The sequence below is a fragment of the Acipenser ruthenus genome, chromosome 4 (genome assembly GCF_902713425.1).
Source record: "Acipenser ruthenus chromosome 4, fAciRut3.2 maternal haplotype, whole genome shotgun sequence".
NCBI classification, from domain to species: domain Eukaryota; kingdom Metazoa; phylum Chordata; class Actinopteri; order Acipenseriformes; family Acipenseridae; genus Acipenser; species Acipenser ruthenus.
Window position 1 is genome coordinate 32,866,955 of NC_081192.1, and position 20,786 is coordinate 32,887,740.

At 40.5% G+C, this 20,786-nt stretch overlaps 1 protein-coding gene across 2 annotated transcripts in view; it reads right to left on the reverse strand.

Annotated features, from left to right (window-relative positions):
- Window positions 1–19,463, reverse strand: part of LOC117400502 (adenylyl cyclase-associated protein 2-like) — an 88,236-nt gene extending 68,773 nt beyond the window's left edge. The window contains exons 1-4 of one of the 2 annotated variants that reach the window (XM_059022303.1): window positions 19,241–19,463; window positions 11,771–11,847; window positions 5,704–5,837; window positions 3,348–3,448 (exon numbers count right to left, since the gene is read on the reverse strand). In XM_059022303.1, the coding sequence (XP_058878286.1) occupies window positions 3,348–3,448; window positions 5,704–5,837; window positions 11,771–11,817 (282 nt within the window). In that variant the 5' untranslated portion in view covers window positions 11,818–11,847; window positions 19,241–19,463. The remainder of the gene's footprint in view (window positions 1–3,347; window positions 3,449–5,703; window positions 5,838–11,770; window positions 11,848–19,240) is intronic. The other variant, XM_034000571.3, reaches the window with a different exon arrangement.
- Between the last annotated feature and the right edge of the window lie 1,323 nt (window positions 19,464–20,786).

A 20,786-nucleotide genomic window follows, 5' to 3' on the forward strand; every position in this document is an offset into this window, starting at 1 on the left:
ATGTACACCTAGCATCACAGATGTATTATCTGCTCCAAATGCAACGCAATTTTTCCACGATCTCTCGATCTCTATTCCTCTTAAATCCACAACCCTCTTACTCCTAATCCCACCAAGAACCTTCGTGTCACCCTCAACCCCTCCCTCTCCTACTCTCTGCACATCTCTCCTCTGGCACGCTCCTGTTGCTTCTTCCTCAGCAACATATGCAAAATTCGCCCCTTCCTCACTGACTACTCCACGCAGCTCCTAGTTCAGGCCCTGGTTCTGTCCCGCCTTGACTACTGCAACTCCCTCCTGGCCAGCCTCCCTGCCTCTGCCATCTGTCCACCAGCTCATCCAAAACTCTGCTGCTCATCTTGTCTTTTCCCTTCCTCCTTTCTCCCACACTACCCCGCTGCTCTATTCTCTGCACTGGCTCCCTGTCGCTGCTCGCATCCAATTCAAAACTCTTGTACTCGCCTATCGCTGTCTTGACTTTTCTGCTCCCTCCTATCTCATCCATCCTATTTATTCTCATCCATTTATCGTACTTACTACATGCTCATACTGAAATGAGCTGCAGCGCCAATTGGCAAGTTGTGTTCTATTATAAAGTTTGTAAAAAGTGTCTCCGCTTTAAATTACATCATTTTCGTTATCTTCGGTTGTTAAAAAATAAATCCAAGAAACTCTCTTTAGCTGTTTGTGCATTTCTTTCGTGTTTAATAATTTTTATAGGGTCATCAATGTCATGTATTCCGCCATGTCTCACTCTAAAATCACATCTGCAGTATTCACAATAGGCGTGATTTTCCAAAATCTTACTTAGTTTAATAAATGTATACTTCTTTGAACTTCTGGCTTTTGAGTTGTATCTTTTTAATTGGTTCTGCTGACATTTCCATCCACAGTTTTATTGAAACGTCTCGACACAAACTAGAAGTTATCACCTGCCGTTAAGCAACCACATTGCTTTTGATTTCAAAGCAAGATCTGTCACTCAACAGAGGCACCCAATCACAATACGCTTTTCAGATGAGGACACACCTTAAAAGCCATGGAAAATCCCTTGCACGTTCCTCTCACAAATAGCAGCAAGAGCGCCGAAAAATACTGAGGCTTAATAAACTGCATACAAAGACACCTAACTGCAGTTTTAAGGGCTTTGTACGTAGCACTGCAGTAACGGCCAAAACCTAGCAGTTGGTATCTTTGCCTCTGATGAGAAGTGATCCTTTCATTGTCTGTGAATTGCCAAATTCCACTTTATGCTGTGATGGTGTCTCTTCCATGTTAGATAACAAAAACACAGAGATAACGCTGCTTATTCTTTTTCTCAACTGGAAATTGCTGAGCGTCCTGGCGCCAGCGCAAACAGCTTCGTAAAGGGAATGTTACCAACTCATTATCGGGTGTCCAATTTCACCTCCCACTTGGCAGTGATTGGCGTAGGGCAAAGACATTGCACCAGGCACTAAATTTGATCAAAATCAGTCTCTTGTGATAGTCCACTCACTGCAGCACTACCACAATGACTTTATGCATTGCCCTTGCGCTTGCCCCTGTGTTATCAAAATCGTGCCCATTGTGTTTTGGTGGAGTCTATAAAAACATTGATTCTTATTTCAGTTTGAGAGTCACAACACAATTTCTGTTTATACAAACAACAAACAGGAATGAACTGTGCGTGGGCTCTTAAACTCAGATAAGAATAAGCCATTTTGACTATTCCAGCTAAAGTGCACTACAGGTGGCTGAAAAACCCCTTGCATATCTCCAGTTTCAGCTGACCCACCCAAGACAATAATGATTTCTTTACAACAGTTGTTTACTGTTTATACAAGAATTACATTTAGTCTGCTTTGCATGTGAACGGGACAGCAGCTGCAGACAGTTCATCCTCTAAAACACATGGGCACATGTGTGCAGATGAAAAGCACCAGTATTGCTTTTGTTGGACGACTCTCCAGTTGCTGTCCACGTAAAACCTGACAATCTCCACAAATTAACTGTTACATACCCCTAAAACAGCCTTACAGTTTTGTAGTCTGAACTGTTATTGGTGTTGCTGCCCCCTGTCCTGGTTTTAACATTTTACACCAGATGCAAGTGTGTGTCTACTGTAAATATCACTGGTTGCTGTTGCATGTACAGTAACAACAGAATTGAATGATTTTGACTCTTAATTTATCAATCTTGTATGACGAACATCCTGGTACTCCCATTAAGTGCCCTGTCATATTAAAATGAGCAGTCTTGAAACACAGGTGACATTTATCATACCAACCTGCCATACGACACAAGCACAAAACTGAGCAGAAACAAACACATCATTATACAATGGCAAGAAAAATTCCTACGCTCTGTGTTGGACGCACTCAGCCTGCGCCCTTGTGCCCAGCAAGCCAAGACGTGATGTTATCCCAGCACAGCACACAGCCTGTCGTGCATTATTCCTTTAGTATCTGGTAGCTAGTCCTTTTGCATCATGCATGGGCTGAACCCATGCAGGAATTAAATTAATTCTGGTCCAATGCGTTTTGACCACATTCTCACTGGCAGGTAGTAGTTAAGTTTTCCGCAATTGTCTATCAAGGCATTCCCAGATGTTCGATTCGGTTCATAGCGGGACTCTGAGGAGTCCATGGAAGAAGCTGCAGCCCTTCTTGTCTCTTCCAGGTAGTGGTGATTCTGGATGTATGGCATGTGACGCCATCTTCTTGCAGATGGTGCAATATAAACTGCAAAACCCCTTGGTGGAACAATGGTATGAGGTGGTTCTGAAGGATAGCAATGCAGAACTGAGACGTCCCTCTATGAACATGCTGATGTTGTGTAGCAGTCAGACTCCCTGACGACACGTCACCACAACGTTATGCACACATCCATTTGAAAGTCTCACTTTGCCAACAGTCAAAATGCCCAATTACGCAACCTTGTGTAAAAGGTGAAATATCACACACACCTGCTCTACTGTTTACTCAATATGAGCTCCACAATGCAGACGGCTGATATTTATACCACAAGTGTGGAGGCATTGTGAGTATTTCAGATGATACCACTATTTAATACGGCACGGCACTGTGCAATGCTCTTTTAGAAAAGGAATTCATCAGGATAATCTATGAAATGTAACCCTTAAAAATTGTTCCTTCCTCTCAACATTACCAAATACACCTTGCAAAGCTTTTTCAATATGTAGGTCAAGGGGACGATGCTGAAGGAATAAATACGCTTCACATTAGTGTGCACTGTCCGTGCTCTAGACACAGGGAAAACAAAGACATTAAGCAAGAATATCCTGTTTTTCTCATGGAATCTCTCTCTTACGGAGACAAGACAGCGCTATCCAGCAGAGTACTCACATGTTTCTCCACGTCTTCACCGATAGCCTTGCTGTTCTTCAGATACTCAGCCACAGCAACGCTCAGCAACGCATCATAGGCTTCCACACAAGGAGCCAGATCTGTGAACAGACAGGGCTTTTTAAATGTACTCAACAGAATGTCAGTTTATAATTAACAAAAAACATTGGACAGTTAGATAGCTTGATATTGATATTATATCTTCTCTATATTTCTTCCCTCAGGTTTTGTATTTATTTTCAATTCAAGCATCAATTTAATTTCAATTTAAGTTTTTTCTTATTTCTTTGTTTCAATAATGAATCTAGGCATAGCTTGTTATGTCCTGTAACTATGAGGATATAATAACTGGTGACATTTAACTTTCAAGGATTTGGGCATTTAAACGGTATATAAGGACCTTTTTATTTTATTGTGTTACATGTTCCCATGTGTTGCTACAACTGTTTAAGTAAGGTGTGTGTATTGTTTTATTTATTTATTTAATTTTTTTTTGACATTTTGACCACTTTTTAAAACTTTTAAATTGCATTCCACTGCCTCCAGGATGGCTTCACATGGACCTGCATGAACCACTCAAACTACATTTCCAATCATCCTCCTGCTCACATATGTAACGGAGATGGATTTACCAGTGAGCAGGAGGATGATGGGAAATACAGTTCTGAGAAATACATGAGGGTGTCTTGGAGCAATAATAGAAACAGCCAGAGAGCACTGCAATTTAAAAGTGCAAAAAGTGATCAATATGTAAAAAAAAAAATAATAATAATTAAAACAATATACACACCTTACTTAAACAGTTGTAGCAACACATGGGAACAGTAGATTCAGATTTATGGTGCATGTTAGGCTCACTACTTAATGTGCACATTACAGCTACATTTAATGCCCTCTCGTAAATGAGGCCAATAGTGTGTGTGTGTGTGTGCAGTAGATGGTGGTTTTAATAATAAGTACAAGATTCTGTCAAAATAGTGTTCCAAAATCATACGGGGCCGGTTTTTCAAAACTTGTAATCTGGATTAAAGTGGTCCAGATTTTGTAATCCTATATTTTGTGATCGACATTACTTTTATCCGGATCGTTTTGATCTGGTTTTTCAGTGAATGTCACTGCTGGATTACATTTATCCAGATTACAAAATTCAGATTACGAAATCCTTTTATTTATTTTTATTTTTATTTTTTTTTGTTAAGTAATCGCGATCACAAAATATAGGATTTCAAAATCCGGATCACTTTTAAAACCAGCACCAGGAAGCAGACAAATCTGGCATTCTGTCTGTTCAGTTTAAAGACTCAGACCCTTTAAAAGCTGCATTTGCTTACAGTTTAGGCTAGAAATGCTTCCTGTGTTTTTTAATTTACAGACTGAGATAGTAATAGCCAAATAAATATTTTATCCATTGACCATGTTCTTGCTGGTAATTAATTGCTAAATTATCCTTTTTAATGTATCAGTTATTTGAATTCCTTAAACTGCCACAAAGTACAGTTCAAAGTACACCCACCCCTTGTTATATCGCCCCTCGCTATACTTCGGATTCGGATATATCGCAGTCCTGGAGTTGGCTCCCTATTTTTACAGTCTAACTGCGCATGCCTTAGCTGCAATATATAGGCAAATTAATTTAGAATTACTGTTTGTTTTATTTTGTACTGCACATCAAACCAAAATATACAAAACAATTAAAAGCAACGCATTAATATTGTACTGTTATCATATACACACTCGTTGCACAATAACACAAAGCAAATTAAATATCAACTTGCTGAAGCGGTTTATAATTTAGCCAACAAGGTTTTGTTCACTTGTGGCAGCAATGCCCAATGCAACAGTCAGAGGGCAGTGATGTCAGCTCCCTAGCAACAGCCTCCAATGTTGGGAATGTTTTCTTAGCCAGAATATTTTTTCAAGATTGTTATCCATACTGTAAGTTAAGTCCAATATTTAGTGAGCTTTCATCTTTACAATATTGTACTTATAATACTATTGTTACAATTAGTAAAGAGGACAATACAATACAAATGCACCATATTTTAATTATCTAAACAGTGGCAGTATTTCTATTCACCACAGTTAAGATAAATAGTACAGACCCCAGTACCTCAAAACATTTTGTCACTATCACATACCAAAAAGCCACATGATTCCAATATGGCATCTATAATCCAGGTCAGAGGTCAAGGTGTCAAAGGTGTTGTGACAGAATTACTTCCACTTACCTGTATATTGGGAATGCTTAATGAATCAGGGTTCGGGGTCACCACAGTAATAGGCTTAAAATGTAAGCATGGCCAAACCAAACAATGCCAAAGCAAGCAACATGCCAAACAGATACTGTATACTGTACCTCCATCAACCCCATTCACTATATCACCACCTGGCAGTGCAGAGCCATGGAATTTAGAAGATACTGCCTCAAGTCGCACTACAGCCATTTCGAGGCGTTCCACCAAGTTCTCAATCTCTGCCATGCTGGCTACACTGCAACAAAGATTGGAGACAAAATTCAGTACATTTGACAATTCAGACTGTTTCTTCAGGTTCTAATACTATAAATTGAAGGCAAAATCCAGGTTCTCAATGTCTACAAGAAAGATGTTATCGAAATGGTGTAAATCTGGAAAGCTGCCCTGGTTTAGACTAAGCTATTGTGTTTGGTACCTGAGTATGTTACAAATGTGCCCTGGTTTCAGATTTTTGTTTCATGTTGCGGCATCCCTTTGGTACGACATTTGTCAGATCTAAATACGGTAGCGGACGTACCATAGCAAGAACTGCATGCAAAATCAGATTGTTTTACTTGTCTAAAATACCTTTAGATGATTTATCGATGATTAATGCAACCTGGTGATGATGTTGCTGGAGTAAATGTTTGGGGTAATAATCTTGAATAGTTTTTTGCAAATCCTCCTGTTACAAAAAACATTGATCTTCATCAATGCTCTTGTTCATGATTTGTCACTTGTTTTGGGTGTCGTTTCAACAGGTGAATACATCACACAGAGCCACGGTACCGTCTAGTATCTTGTCTACGGTGACATATTCTGCCTTAATCTCCCTCCCCTTTCTCACCTTATTGACCACATTGGGAGCTGTAACGTGCATGTCATATCTGAGCAGAAAGGAGCAGTTTGCTGCAGTGGCTATTTCTCACGAAATTTAAAAAGCAGGATACATTTGTTGGTACCGAGGTACCAAACGATAACTTTGTCTAAACCAGGGGGCTCCCGAGTGACACATCCAGTAAATGCGCTCCACGTGGAGTGTAGGATGTGCCCTATAGTCTGGACATTGCGAGTTCGAGTCCAGGCTATTCCTTTGCCGACCGAGGACGGGAGCTTCCAGGGGGCGGCGCTCAATTGGCCCACGTGCCGCCCGGGAGGAGGGAGGGTTAGGTCAGTCAGGGTGTCCTCGGCTCACCGCACACCAGCGACCCCTGTAGTCTGGCCGGGCGCCTGTGGGCTTGCCTGTAAGCTGCCCGAGAGCTGCATTGTCCTCTGACGCTGTAGCTCTTGGGTGGCTGCATGGTGAGTCCGCAGTGTGAAAAAAAGCGGTCGGCTGACGGTACACGCTTCGGAGGACAGCGTGTGTTCGTCTTCGCCCTCCCGAGTCAGCGCAGGGGTGGTAGCGGTGAGCTAAGCCTAAAAATAATTGGCCATTTCAAATTGGGGAGAAAATAATAAAAAAATAATTGTCAACGACTAAATTATATTAAAATAAAAACTTTGTCTAAACCAGAGTACAAAATTGACAATTAATATCGACGTTTATTTTAGAAAGAATTTACCTTTTGTTTATTTTTCAATTCAAGCAGAGAATGGGTGAAATCGACTTTTATGCTTTAAAAAAAAAAAAAAACAGACTTTTTATGCCACTGAGATGCGTTTCATTTAGCGAAAGCCCTTTATCATATTCGACATGCAACAAAACCATGGTTACCAACATTCTAACTGAAATAACGTTTCATCACCGTGGAGCTATACCTTGTAAGGATAAAGATCCTACACAAATTTAAAAATTCTCAAATAAACCGTAGAAAATGCAGTGTATTACATAAATGTATAGCAAATTTACGAGCAAAAACAATATGCACAGAACAAACATTAGATACTTGAACAGAACTAACTTGCACTTATTATTCAGAGTCTGAGCTCCACCCCTGTCCTGCTTCAGCACAGCTGGAGTCACTGGAAGGCAAGGCAGACGGGCCTGCTTCATCCTGCCGCGGAGACTTCAGCTGTCGGTCAGGGGATTGTGCATAATACTTATCAAGTGTTTTCCTCTTGCGCCCCATTTTCAAATCAAACTAGTAATTGTCACCATATACCTAAAGCAAAAGCTTACATACACCTTAACCCGCTAATTTCAAAGTAGGCGCTTAGAATGACAGGCGCTGTAGCTGGCAAATGAAAGTGCACAGTCGGTGCAAGTTTAATGATTGACAGTCATTTAAACGAATGAGAGCATTCTAGCGCTGCATCAGTCAACGAGATCTGTCAGAACAGGATGAAATGGCTGACACTGAAACTACAGTAGCCTACTAAGAGACCACTGAGATGACTGACAGCGACCCCTAGCCATTCAGAGCGGAACGGAGACGGGACAGACAGCAAGTATAAAAACTACACAAACTAGAGATGATTTCTAAATTATTATTTTTGATAAGAAAATAAAAAATAGCAAGTGGTTTTACCAACGTTTATCATATGTCAATTTATTTCAGTCAAACTCTTTGGGAATTCGATGTTTAACCAGCTTTACAATCAAAAAGTAGCAAGCCTAATTATAAGAGTAGACTTACCATGTTTTATGCCTACCACAGCCATCCATTTCTGTTTTTTTTCTACATTTACTTGTTTTGGTATGGGCAATACTGTATTCCTCGTTCAGTTCCATACTACAGGGTGAATTATATATTTTGACTCCCGTTTACATTAATATGAGAACCTCAACCTTAGATTAGGTGTTTTCCTTTATTTTCCATCAAAGTTAAACATCAAGTTGTAACTCTCTCTCTCATGCACACATAAACAGCAGCATACAACAAAAAGAAATGTTGCACAGTAAAAAAAAAAAAAAATTGTATTTTTAGTATTTTAATATACAGTTATTTCCCAGTAAATAGGCAAAAAATGAATTAGGAACCACCATCCCAATCATCCTATTGAGGAGGTTCATAATGAAGACACTGAAACAAACAAAAAAAAGTAGGGGTGCACCGTTAAAGATTTTCTTGGCCGATACTGATGGCCGATGGTTATCTATCGATATCGGCCGATACCGATAATAATAGACAGTGCAGGTAAGCTATTGTAAACTACTAGAACAAGACATAGGGCTTACATTTAAACTTATTGTGTACTTGACAGCAATTTATACATTTGTTTTACAACAGTCACACAAAAATAACACTTTGCATTTGTACTAGTAAAAAATACAGTATACTTTTATTAACTTTTATAGCCACTTACTGTCAAACACTGCGTATTATAACTGAGCTATACAGTATAAAAGAAATGTAGCCTACGTAATGTCAACTACAACAATTTCATATTTGGTTACAAAATTCAAACTTGAATTTGTTACTAAACAAAAGACAGCACAATAATCAATTCCTTTTTCAAAATGCCGCCAAATACACCCGCAACCAATGCAGATTAAACAAGATAAACACAAATTACAAAAGGTAATTTTGAAGTACATTGTGTAATAATAATAATAATAATAATAATAATAATAATAAAAAATAATCCCATCAATGTTATTTAGGATTCAACCTATTTTTTTTTTTTTTTTTTAAAGCATGAGAATAATATTGTACTCATGGTTCATCGTTTGATTTATTGTAGCATCAAGTCTGTTCTGCTGCTCACAACTCGCTATCCTATTGTTTTCTTCAGATATTTGAAAAAGAAATCCAAACACCGCTCTTTTGAGATTTATTTACTGCAGGATGATCGCACGTTACACAGCACAGGGAAAATTTAGTATCTTAGTGTTCTTGTGTCATTAGTAAGCGCGCCTGACCAAACATTAAATTCTGTGCAGGAAGAAATTCAAGTATGAATATCGGTGTACATTATCGGCTAAAATAACAAAAACTGCCGATAGCTGATTGTGTTTTTATTTTTTCTTATATCGGTGCCATGCCAATAGACTACTGTTGCAACATGGAAAAGAGAAATAACAACAGATATCATTCTGCTTGGTTTAAATGATCTGTCTGTTTACAGCACACATTCCGTGCACCTGAGTGACTAAATTCACAAATCTCCGATGCGCTGTTAGTTCATAAGGATTAGCAGAGGAAGTGGGAGCGAGTGATAATGTCATCTGAAGTTGCATATTCTTGAGAAGATGCTTAAATTACCCAACAAACAATTGCTGGCAGCTGATGGAAAAAAAAAAACTGACACACCAAAGATAATAAACACAACAATAGCTGGTTAACATAAATGGTAGTTTCTTGCTGACGAGCCATTTACAAGGCCTCAAACACGTATCATCACACCTTTTGAACACATCTCAATTGGGGTACACACACACTACTTTCATTTCTGTTTATGTGTCTGCATTAAGAAACCTGTACTTTTCTGTTCCTTCATGTTTAAGTATCTCACTCAGATCATGCAACAACATGGGTGGACATTCTTAACCGTTTTCCAATTCTCTTGTTATAGTAAGAAGGAATAAATCCTTAACTATCTCTCCCCCTGTAATCTCACACACCTTCAACACCCAGTCTGTCTGGGGAAAAAGGATAGGATCTGGTTACTCTGAATTTCAAAGGACCCTTTGAAATTCAGGCTTTGGCTGGGTGGGTGGGGGGGGGGGCACATAAAAATACCAACAACAATTAACAGTCGCTTTACCATTGGTTACATACCAGAAACAGGAGAGGGGAACCACCCTGTGTTATGGGATATTTACCATCTTATAAAGTCATAATAACTTTGAATCTGTCTATTCTGTGCTTGGGACATGATTCCCTGCATGTATTATAATAAACCTATTATTAATTGAAGAAAAGGACTTTGTGTATTTTCTTCACACTGGACACTAAAAGGTGACCTTGTTCAAATACTAATTTTACTTTTTGCATTTCCAGAGTGGTCACCTAGTTTTGTTCATGCCGGCCTACTTCAGTTTCACAATTGCAGCATGTGGTGTTGTCTTATTTTGATCCTACACAGACAGAAAACACTGAAGTACATAACACTCTCTATATAGAACAATGTCACCTCAAGTTTGTTATTCTAATGAAAGACTTTTTAACAGAAATATTTCCGTACCACAACATTCAGGGATTGGACAAAGAATCAGAAACTCCTGCCACAACACTGCCTGGAGGGTTAGGTTATCATTCCTCAGAGCTTCATTGTTTCTGGAGTTTTGGGGATGGAAATCTGCAGTGAAGCTCCTACTCCAGCATAGGCCAAAGACAAAAAACTGGAGAATTCTTTAATATGGAGGATCTGCCAAAGGAAGACCTACGGGCCTCAGCCACAGTCTGTTTGACCTGCTGGCCTGCCCGTTGTGACTGAAAGAACGGCTTCTTATCTGGGCATAACACATTATTCAGTCACGTGGAGCAGCCCATTAACAGAAAAGTGTGTGCTACAGATAGCAGATGTTTCCCATTTTTGTCATATATCTCTGTAGTACTGTATATGCCTGTCTTATCTCACCCAGGCAATGGAATTGTGTTACTTGACACTTGGAAGAGTATAATGAATAAATGTACAAAGCCAAAAAAATGCATTTCTTTAAAAGGGACATTTAAACAGAATAGAGCAGTGACAGAGACAAATTTGTATTTATTATATTCTTTAAGTACCTAATCTCTCTTTGCAAGCCTTTCTTAATAAGGAAGAACTTACATGTTGGTGTCTTTTTAACAATGTTCTTTCCTTGGTATCATCTTCTAAATTATATTTTCCTCAAAGTTCTTGCCTTCCATTATGATGTAACACAGGATGTGTGGGTTAAACTAGTCCTGGTTTTCAGGTACATTACTGAAAAGACTAGGGGCCCTATTTAGCAAATATGTGCACAGCTGCTTCTGCTCGGGCAAAAAAAGACAGCGTTAGCGAACCGCCACAATAGCGCACAAAAATGTGATTTAGAAGACGGGTCTCATGCGTGCTAACGCATATCAAATAGCAAATCAAGCGCCCAGCCAATTAAAGCACAGTGGGGTGTGAGTAAGGTTACAACCAATAAGGATTCAACATTCTCTTTAAGAGGACCTGTGTGTCTGCGATAGCAAAGGGAGTACTTTTTGAAACCAAAAAAATGTCCAGCAGCCCAAGTGAGGAGGATGACCAAGCTCCTCAAGCAAGGCAAAATTTTGTTTTTTTTAGCAGCCTGGAAGGGGAGAGTGAATACTTAAAAAAAAAAAAAAGTTGTCTGACCTGCCCAGCATCTGCAACCTCCACCACTGGGGTTTCAAGTTCAGCATCTGCTTCCCTCAAACCCTGTATTCTTTCCTCTGTAAGTTCAACATAAAATCCATTACGGAGAGCTGTGTTATATAAAACACAACAAGCCAGGATGATATTGCTAACCTTCTGAGGAGTGTACTGTAGTGTTCCCCCAGAGACATCCAAACATCAAAATCGCATTTTGAGGATTCCAAAAGTTCTCTCAATTACAGTACGAGCATCTTTAAAGGTACGGTTATATCTCTGTTCGACAGGGATCGTGGGGTTGAACAGCGGTGTCAGTAGCCACTGCTTCAGTGGATACCCGTTGTTACCGATCAACCAGCCTCTCAGACTGTTATCCTGCTGAAATGCAGCTGACACCTGCGAATTAGCGAGGAGAAACTAATCATGAGTGGAGCCAGGATAGTTCGCATACACATTTGTGATGTAGTTGTTGGCATCACACACTACTTAGTTGTACATTGACAGAATAGGTCCCCATCCGATTTATGTAGAGGTGCCTAGTCTGTGTTGGTGTGCGTAGCTGCACATGTGTGCAATCGATGGCTCCCAAGACACCAGGAAACCCATACCTCCCAAGAAAACCCTGCTTTGTATTTTGTTGCAGCTTGTGAGAGACAGGATAATGGATGAATTCTCCTGTCTCTCACAATTCTCCTGCTGAAGTTACATCTTGCACTGCACATGATACAGCTGACTGGCTCATGCCTGCAGTATAACCCACAGTGGAACGAGCCAGTGGCATAAAATGTTAGTGCAGTGAATACCCTTAGTGCTACAGGCAAACAGTGTGCTCTCCGCATGTCTCCTTCCAGGTCAGCCTACAGTGATCACAGCATGACTTATATCCTGTGCATACAACAGTACCTAAACAGCCATTGCTCTATGAAACCATGGTTGTGAATGGGAAATCTGTATTATAGCTGTTCGTGCAGCTATAGGTGAGGTAAAATGTATTATCGTTCAGACTCCTGGTTCCTGACCTGGTGCTTGACTAGTGTGAGTTTCTAACAGATACGAATAAATTATGAAATTCAGCTCAGAAGTTATTTTCCATGCAAATAAACAAAACCTATTGCCATATGTGAGCTAATGTATACGTATCAGTCAAGCAGACAAACACGATCTGCTGCCTTCAATTTAGCTGGCATAATTTTCCAACTCTGGTTTAAAGTCAAGTGCTAATATGGCTGTCAATCAATACTCATCTCTAACAGTGTCTGAACAGCACTCCTCTTATTGAAAGGCAGGTGCTCTACTTAAGAGATGAGAACTCTCTTTCTAAAGCATACCCTGATGCGTCCTAGATCATTTCACCTCAGCAATGTCATTGGAGTTAAAGCATTATAATGCACGGAGCAGCTAGTTTGTTATTTGTTATTTTATTCAACGCTTGTCTTCTTTCTATTCCTTAAGGATATTATCTTCAAGTATTGCTCATCCTTGTGAGACAGTTTTTTTGGGTCTTCCAGTCCTGGGTTTGTCAATTACAGATGATGTTTCTCTGTACTTGTTGATTATGCTTCAGATACCACACCTTGAAAACAGAGTGATGCGAGCTATTTCACTCAATGTTTTTCCTTCTTTATGCAAGTCAAGGTTGTTTTAATAGTAGATTGATGCATTGATTCTCATAATGCATCACAGTAGAAAAATGCAACATGTCTAAGACACTTGCACAGCAGTATATATCTATATATATCTATATATATATATATATATATATATATATATATATATATATATATATAGTGACAAAGCACAACTCACTCGGGTTCGTTGCCCCTTTAAAAATACGACCCAGAACAATGAAATGGATTTTTCAGCGCTGGTGCGCTATTTTTAATAATACAAATATCAAACACACAAAACCAAATAAACACCTAGCTCTTATCGAGCACTAACTACACACACAGGAACCTAAACTATAAATCAGGACAGCTAAGCTGTTTACCTGGAACACAAAACAAAATCTTCACCCCGAAACAAACCACACAGGTTTACACTACCTTTCTTCACCCGACTGCTCGGAAGCAGAGCACCTATCCTGCTTCCTTCTCTCTCAGCAGCCTAGAACAGACTGGCTGCTCTCTTTAAATACCCTGCACCTGGCTCTGATTTACAATGATCACCAGGTGCAGGGGATAATTAAATAATAAAACAAAACAATTACATCAACCAATGTGCATTTGCACATGTTTTCTGCAGGGAGGATTTAACCCCCTCCCTGCTGTCTCACACATCCCCCCCCATGTCTTTTCAAGACACCGGCCATACCACGGCCACCTCCCTCCACCCTTAAAAGACCACCCAGCCTCAAGTCCAGCAATGTCCATTGCCGCCCTCTTCCACGGGCGGGCTTGAGGATGGGTCGGTCCTTCCGGCGCTGCCAGGAAGGGACCGCAAACCGGCGACACAGGACCCCACCGGGCTAACAGGGCCGACCGAAGCGTAGGCCGGGGCACTGGAGGATGCCGCAGTGGACACAGGTCTTCCCCTGGGAACTGGCGCAGTGATGTCCGATCACCCAGGGGGAGCGAAGCAGCTAACAGGGGGAGCAACAGCGACGTCTGGCAGCAGCCCAGCGACGTCTGGGTGCTCGGGGAGAGCGGAGCAGGTAACCAGGGGCAGAGCTGTGGCCAGTGCTGCAGACTCCTGGGCTCCAGGTCCAGCACAGGGAGGTCCAGGAAGACCGGCAGGGTGTCCAGGAGCAAGGGGTGAGGGACTGGACGCAGCGGCGCCGAACTGGACTGTAGGGGTGATGGTCGGGGCTGTGGTGGCTGTATGCTTTTCACCTCCTCCCCTCTGGGCTCCGGAAGCAGCGGCTCCTCCCCTCTGGGCTCCGGAAGCGGCGGCTCCTCCCCTCTGGGCTCCGGAAGCGGCAGCTCCTCCCCTCTGGGCTCCGGCAGCGGCAGCTCCTCCCCTCTGGGCTCCGGCAGCGGCAGCTCCTCCCCTCTGGGCTCCGGCAGCGGCAGCTCCTCCCCTCTGGGCTCCGGCAGCTCCTCCCCTCTGGGCTCCGGCAGCTCCTCCCCTCTGGGCTCCGGCAGCGGCAGCTCCTCCCCTCTGGGCTCCGGAAGTGGCGGCTCCTCCCCTCTGGGCTCTGGAAGCGGCGGCTCCTCGCCTCTGGGCTCTGGGGCTTGAGTCAGTGGGGCACCCCCTGCCTGCTCCCACCTTTGGAGCAGCAGGTCCAGCTCCGTCGGCTCCGGATCCGGTAGCCCCAACTCCTGTCTCCACTTCTTTGTCTGCTCTTTCTGAGCAGCGGTGTTATGATTGATCATTGCGATCAATTCTTTAAAATCCATTTTCTGGGTCGTAGGGGTGCCCACACACTCTGCCCGCATTCTCCACCATATGTGACAAAGCACAACTCACTCGGGTTCGTTGCCCCTTTAAAAATACGACCCAGAACAATGAAATGGATTTTTCAGCGCTGGTGCGCTATTTTTAATAATACAAATATCAAACACACAAAACCAAATAAACACCTAGCTCTTATCGAGCACTAACTACACACACAGGAACCTAAACTATAAATCAGGACAGCTAAGCTGTTTACCTGGAACACAAAACAAAATCTTCACCCCGAAACAAACCACACAGGTTTACACTACCTTTCTTCACCCGACTGCTCGGAAGCAGAGCACCTATCCTGCTTCCTTCTCTCTCAGCAGCCTAGAACAGACTGGCTGCTCTCTTTAAATACCCTGCACCTGGCTCTGATTTACAATGATCACCAGGTGCAGGGGATAATTAAATAATAAAACAAAACAATTACATCAACCAATGTGCATTTGCACATGTTTTCTGCAGGGAGGATTTAACCCCCTCCCTGCTGTCTCACAATATATATATATATACACAGTGCCTTGCAAAAGTATTCAGACCCCTGACCAATTCTCTCATATTACTGAATTACAAATGGTACATTGAAATTTCGTTCTGTTTGATATTTTATTTTAAAACACTGAAACTCAAAATCAATTATTATAAGGTGACATTGGTTTTATGTTGGGAAATATTTTTAAGAAAAATAAAAAACTGAAATATCTTGCTTGCAAAAGTATTCAACCCCCACACATTAATATTTGGTAGAGCCACCTTTTGCTGCAATAACAGCTTTACGTCTTTTGGGGTAAGTATGTACCAACTTTGCACACAGTGTCAGAGTGATTTTGGCCCATTCTTCTTGGCAGATTTGCTCCAGGTTGTTCAGGTTGGATGACGCTTGTGGACCGCAATTTTCAAATAGTGCCACAGATTCTCAATGGGATTGAGATCAGGACTTTGACTGGGCCACTGTAGGACATTCACCTTTTTGTTCTTGAGCCACTCCAATGTTGTTTTGGCCTTGTGCTTGGGATCATTGTCCTGCTGAAAGGTGAATTTCCTACCAAGCTTCAGTTTTTTAGCAGACTGAAGCAGGTTCTCTTGCAGTATTTCCCTGTATTTTGCTCCATCTATTCTTCCTTCAATTTTAACAAGATGCCCAGTCCCTGCTGATGAGAAGCATCCCCACAGCATGATGCTGCCACCACCATACTTCACTGTAGGGATGGTGTGTCTTGAGGCATGGGCAGTGTTAGGTTTGCGCCACACATAGAGCTTTTTAGCCAAAACTCAAAGCTCCATCTTGGTCTCATCTGACCACAAAACCTTTTCCCACATCGCAGCTGGGTCACTCTCACGCTTTCTGGCAAACTCCAGACATGCTTTCAGATAGTACTTTTTGAGTAACGGCTTCTTTCTTGTCACCCTCCCATACAGGCCAGTGTTATGCAGAGCTCTTGATATGGTTGACTGGTGCACCATTACTCCACTCCCAGCCACTGAACTCTGGAGCTCCTTCAAAGTGATTGTTGGCCTCTCTGTGGCTTCTCTCACAAGTCTCCTTCTTGTTTGAGGGCTGAGTTTTGAGGGACGGCCTTTTCTTGGCAGTGCCTGGGTGGTGTGATGCAGCTTCCACTTCCTGATTATTGATCCAACTGTGCTCACTGGGATATCCAAACACTTGGATATTATTTTGTACCCTTTTCCTAATCTATGCATTTGTATTACTTTATCTCTAACTTCTGTAGAATGCTCTTTGGTCTTCATTTTCCTTCAGATTCACAGCCTGACCAATAATCCTTCAACAGTGGGGTTTTTATCCAGAAAATGTGACAGCAACTTTAATGGTTCACAGGTGGAGGCCAATGGTAAGGTAATTGTGTCCTCGTTAGGGCAATTTCTTTCATCGGTGTAAACTGGGAGCTTCCACAGCACAGGGGTTGAATACTTATGCAAGCAAGATATTTCAGTTTTTTATTTTTCTTAAAAATATTTCCCAACATAAAACCAATGTCACCTTACAATAATTGATTTTGAGTTTCAGTGTTTTAAAATAAAATATCAAACAGAACGAAATTTCAATGTACCATTTGTAATTCAGTAATATGAGAGAATTGGTCAGGGGTCTGAATACTTTTGCAAGACACTGTATATATATATATATATATATATATATATATATATATATGGTAGAAACAGAATATAGCCTTCGGAGGATGTCCTTATGTAATAACTCAAGATTGCATTTGAAAATATGTCAGCCAATACAAACAATAACCCAAAAACTGATGCAGGAACAAGCAGAATAGTGCGAACAGTTGCACAGGATGGATTTTCATCAAGTACTGGAGCTGTGGCCACCTTTTTAGGAACAACCTTCCTAATAAAGTGGCCACACCCTGTAGTTCTTGCTGATGTTCACAATGATAAATATGTAGATTATATGATGTGGAATTTTCAGACCTCATAACCTTACCTCATATGTAAATGATATAAACAATTTTGTTTTTGTTTCCACAGGGATTATATTGCACATTGACTGCTTTTCATGAAAACATTTATCATTAAAGACAAGACAAGGGCTATCATAATCTGGCTAGAGAATTCTATACCAAGTGCAAAATACCAGAGGGGCTAAATCTCAGGCTATTTCAGCCAGCAAGGAAAACCCTACAGCTCTGAGTAAGACCTCTTCCTGATGACTAATGAAAGGATAGAAATTAAATCATGGCATGCGTTATATACAAGTATGGCCTTCTGCAGACCGTACCTGGAAGCCAATACCCTTTACTCCAATTTTCATGCTGAACTAGCCCTATGATTCATGGATAGTGAACAAAGAGCTCAGTTAAACTGAAGTCTTCAGTTTAACTGAGGAACAGCTGATAGTGCTGAACCTGATATGTCTTTTGTCCCCCAAGTACCAGACATATTCCAGACACAACGGTATGTTTCAGACTGGTATCAATGTCTTAACAGGCCAGTCCTCGCATCTATTGTCCTCAGGTGTGACTTAGACCACAGACATGTTTATCTAAATATCAGAAAATAGCTGACTGAGAGGGCATCAAGTAATACAACAATTAATCACCTAAAAGCAGCCTTTTATTACTATGTGTTACTTTATGTATTAGTTTCTCAGGAGCCTGAGACTAATTCATTGGGATGTATATCCAATTAATTATTTTAATGTACATATATACCTGCTATCACTAAGAAAATGACTGACTTGAGAAAATTAAATTTCCAATTAGGTGTATCCTGTACATCCAAATACGAAAACGTACGTGGAAACAAATAATTAGTAACCTGTTTTATCAAAATATTCTACACATCATTCTGTTTCAATGTATGTAACCTCCTAAAGGAGACCATGGATAACTATGCTATGTCAACGAAAGCGTAAAAACTGTTTACTTAAATAACCGTTGCCCATGTATGAAGTAGACATAAAGCTTTGATGACAAAAAACATAGTTAGAGAAATGTCGTTGTGTCCACCGTTTCTTTTTCTGCAAAACGTTTATGCACCAGATACTGTACACTGTATTATTGCACCAGTTTAGCGCATGTTCTTGTTGCAGCCCCAACACACTCGTATTAATAATATATTACGTTGTGTTACAATAAGTGATAAACAAAAAAGAACTGGCTAGTTATGTCGTTGCTCCTAATTAAAAATCCAACACTATTTATATTTACAGTATTTTCATATCCACGCATCAATGTAAGCATTTTTTTATATGCACCTGATTTTTCTTTACTTATCTCACACTTTGGAACAATAATAAACTCACTTTTATGTATAATTATACAAAATTAAAGGCCGGCAATAAACTGCGCATACCATAAATACGTAAGCGCGTTTAATGAAATACCGTTACAAAAAAAAAAAAAAAAAAAAATCATAATGTAGCACTGTGATAAAATATTTCTCCCCACTTCCGTGGGCTACTCCTGTGTTTCCTGCTAAACAGCAAGATGTCCTCTTAGAAATAATCCACCAATTTGTATTACTACATTTTACAAACATGCATTATTTTAAACCACAACGGTGGGCTCGCGTTCTCGTAGCGCAATGCATTACAAAGTAACTGTGAAAAAGATTTACCTGGATTTGTTCCTCTATTGTTTGCCCTGTTTTTCTTCCAGTACACGGTCCCAGCGTTTGTAAAGGAGTGCTGCAGCTTACTTGCTACATCTGTCAGTCAATGAAACAGAAGACCCACAGCTTCCGGGATTTCCAAATAAAGCAACACTGGTGAACCTGAGAAAACCATAGAAAGCCCGATGGACAGCTCCCGGTTCGCTTACTTGCACAACTGTGCCGCTTCCGCAAGCGGCTCCAAATTTGGAAAGCGAGTGCAATTGCAGGCGAATGTGAGGAGTAAAGAGGATTTAAGATTTAATAAAGAGCAGTTGCTTGTTTTGCTGGTGCTGATGTTGCAAGCGCTGGGATAATACAATAGATACATATTGTTGCTTAGTACAGAATGTGGAGAGCTGGGAATGTATTTTCACAGGTTTTAAACTACTAACCCATCCTATTTGTTTTCTTTGCATATTGCAGAACCTTGTATGAAATTGTATAGCCTGTCAAACATCAAGCTGAAATGTGAGTTTATGCAAGTGATATTATATATTAAACCATCTACAGTTGCAATCAATACATTTCATCCATAGTGGACTCTCCATGCTGAAATATAAATTCTGTATTTGCTTTCATAATTACAGTCTTCTATACTAGTAAGTGCATTTTAGAATTAAATGGAATATGTTTCAATTAACATTCATTTAGCTTAATATTTCATTTTCTTTCGGTAAGCTGAAGATTGTTAATCTATTTGCATTATAAATACAGTCAACCTTGGTTAACTGGACACCCCACGGGGATGCCATTTAGTGTTGACCACGGGTGCACATGAACCATGACATTAACATGCATATAAGTAACAGAACTCACACATTTACAGTATTACAGTGTTTACAAGTTTATTTTTAGTTAAATATCCTTATGAAAACGGTTGAAAGAGCTGCAGTGAATGAATCAATTACAGTATACAGCAGTGGTGACTGGTGGCCAAACACAAACTGTTGACTGTACTTATTGGCTTGTACTGTTTAATTTGACGGCTTACATAACAAAAGTTAACAAATATACATTATACAGAAACAATAATAAACTCTTTTCAGTTTCACACAGAAATCAAGCATTGTCGATTGTTTTGCATGCAAAAACACGTGCTATGAAAAATCTGCTGACACGCTTGTTATCCCCGAATAACCTGAGCTTTAAACCCAATTGAACAAAAACACATTTTTAGCTTCTTACTTATTATGAACTGACACTGTAACCAGCTGCACTTGGTAGTTGCGAATGAATGAACGAACGAACCATTTCCAGTCAGAGATCAGTCATGTGAAACAAGAGTGAAGTAAATCAGTCACGTGAAACGACAGTTGCGTTATCCACTAGTCTTTAATAGTTTTTATTCCTTTCGTTACTGGTAGTAAGTTTCGAGTTACGAGTAAAGCGTGGTGTCGAATTATGAGGCAGGATGCATATATTTTATATGGAGAAAATCCGGGACCAAGACTCTCTGTCGAATTAAGCGAAAGTGTCGAGTTAACAAAGGTTGACTGTACAGTTAAAAAAA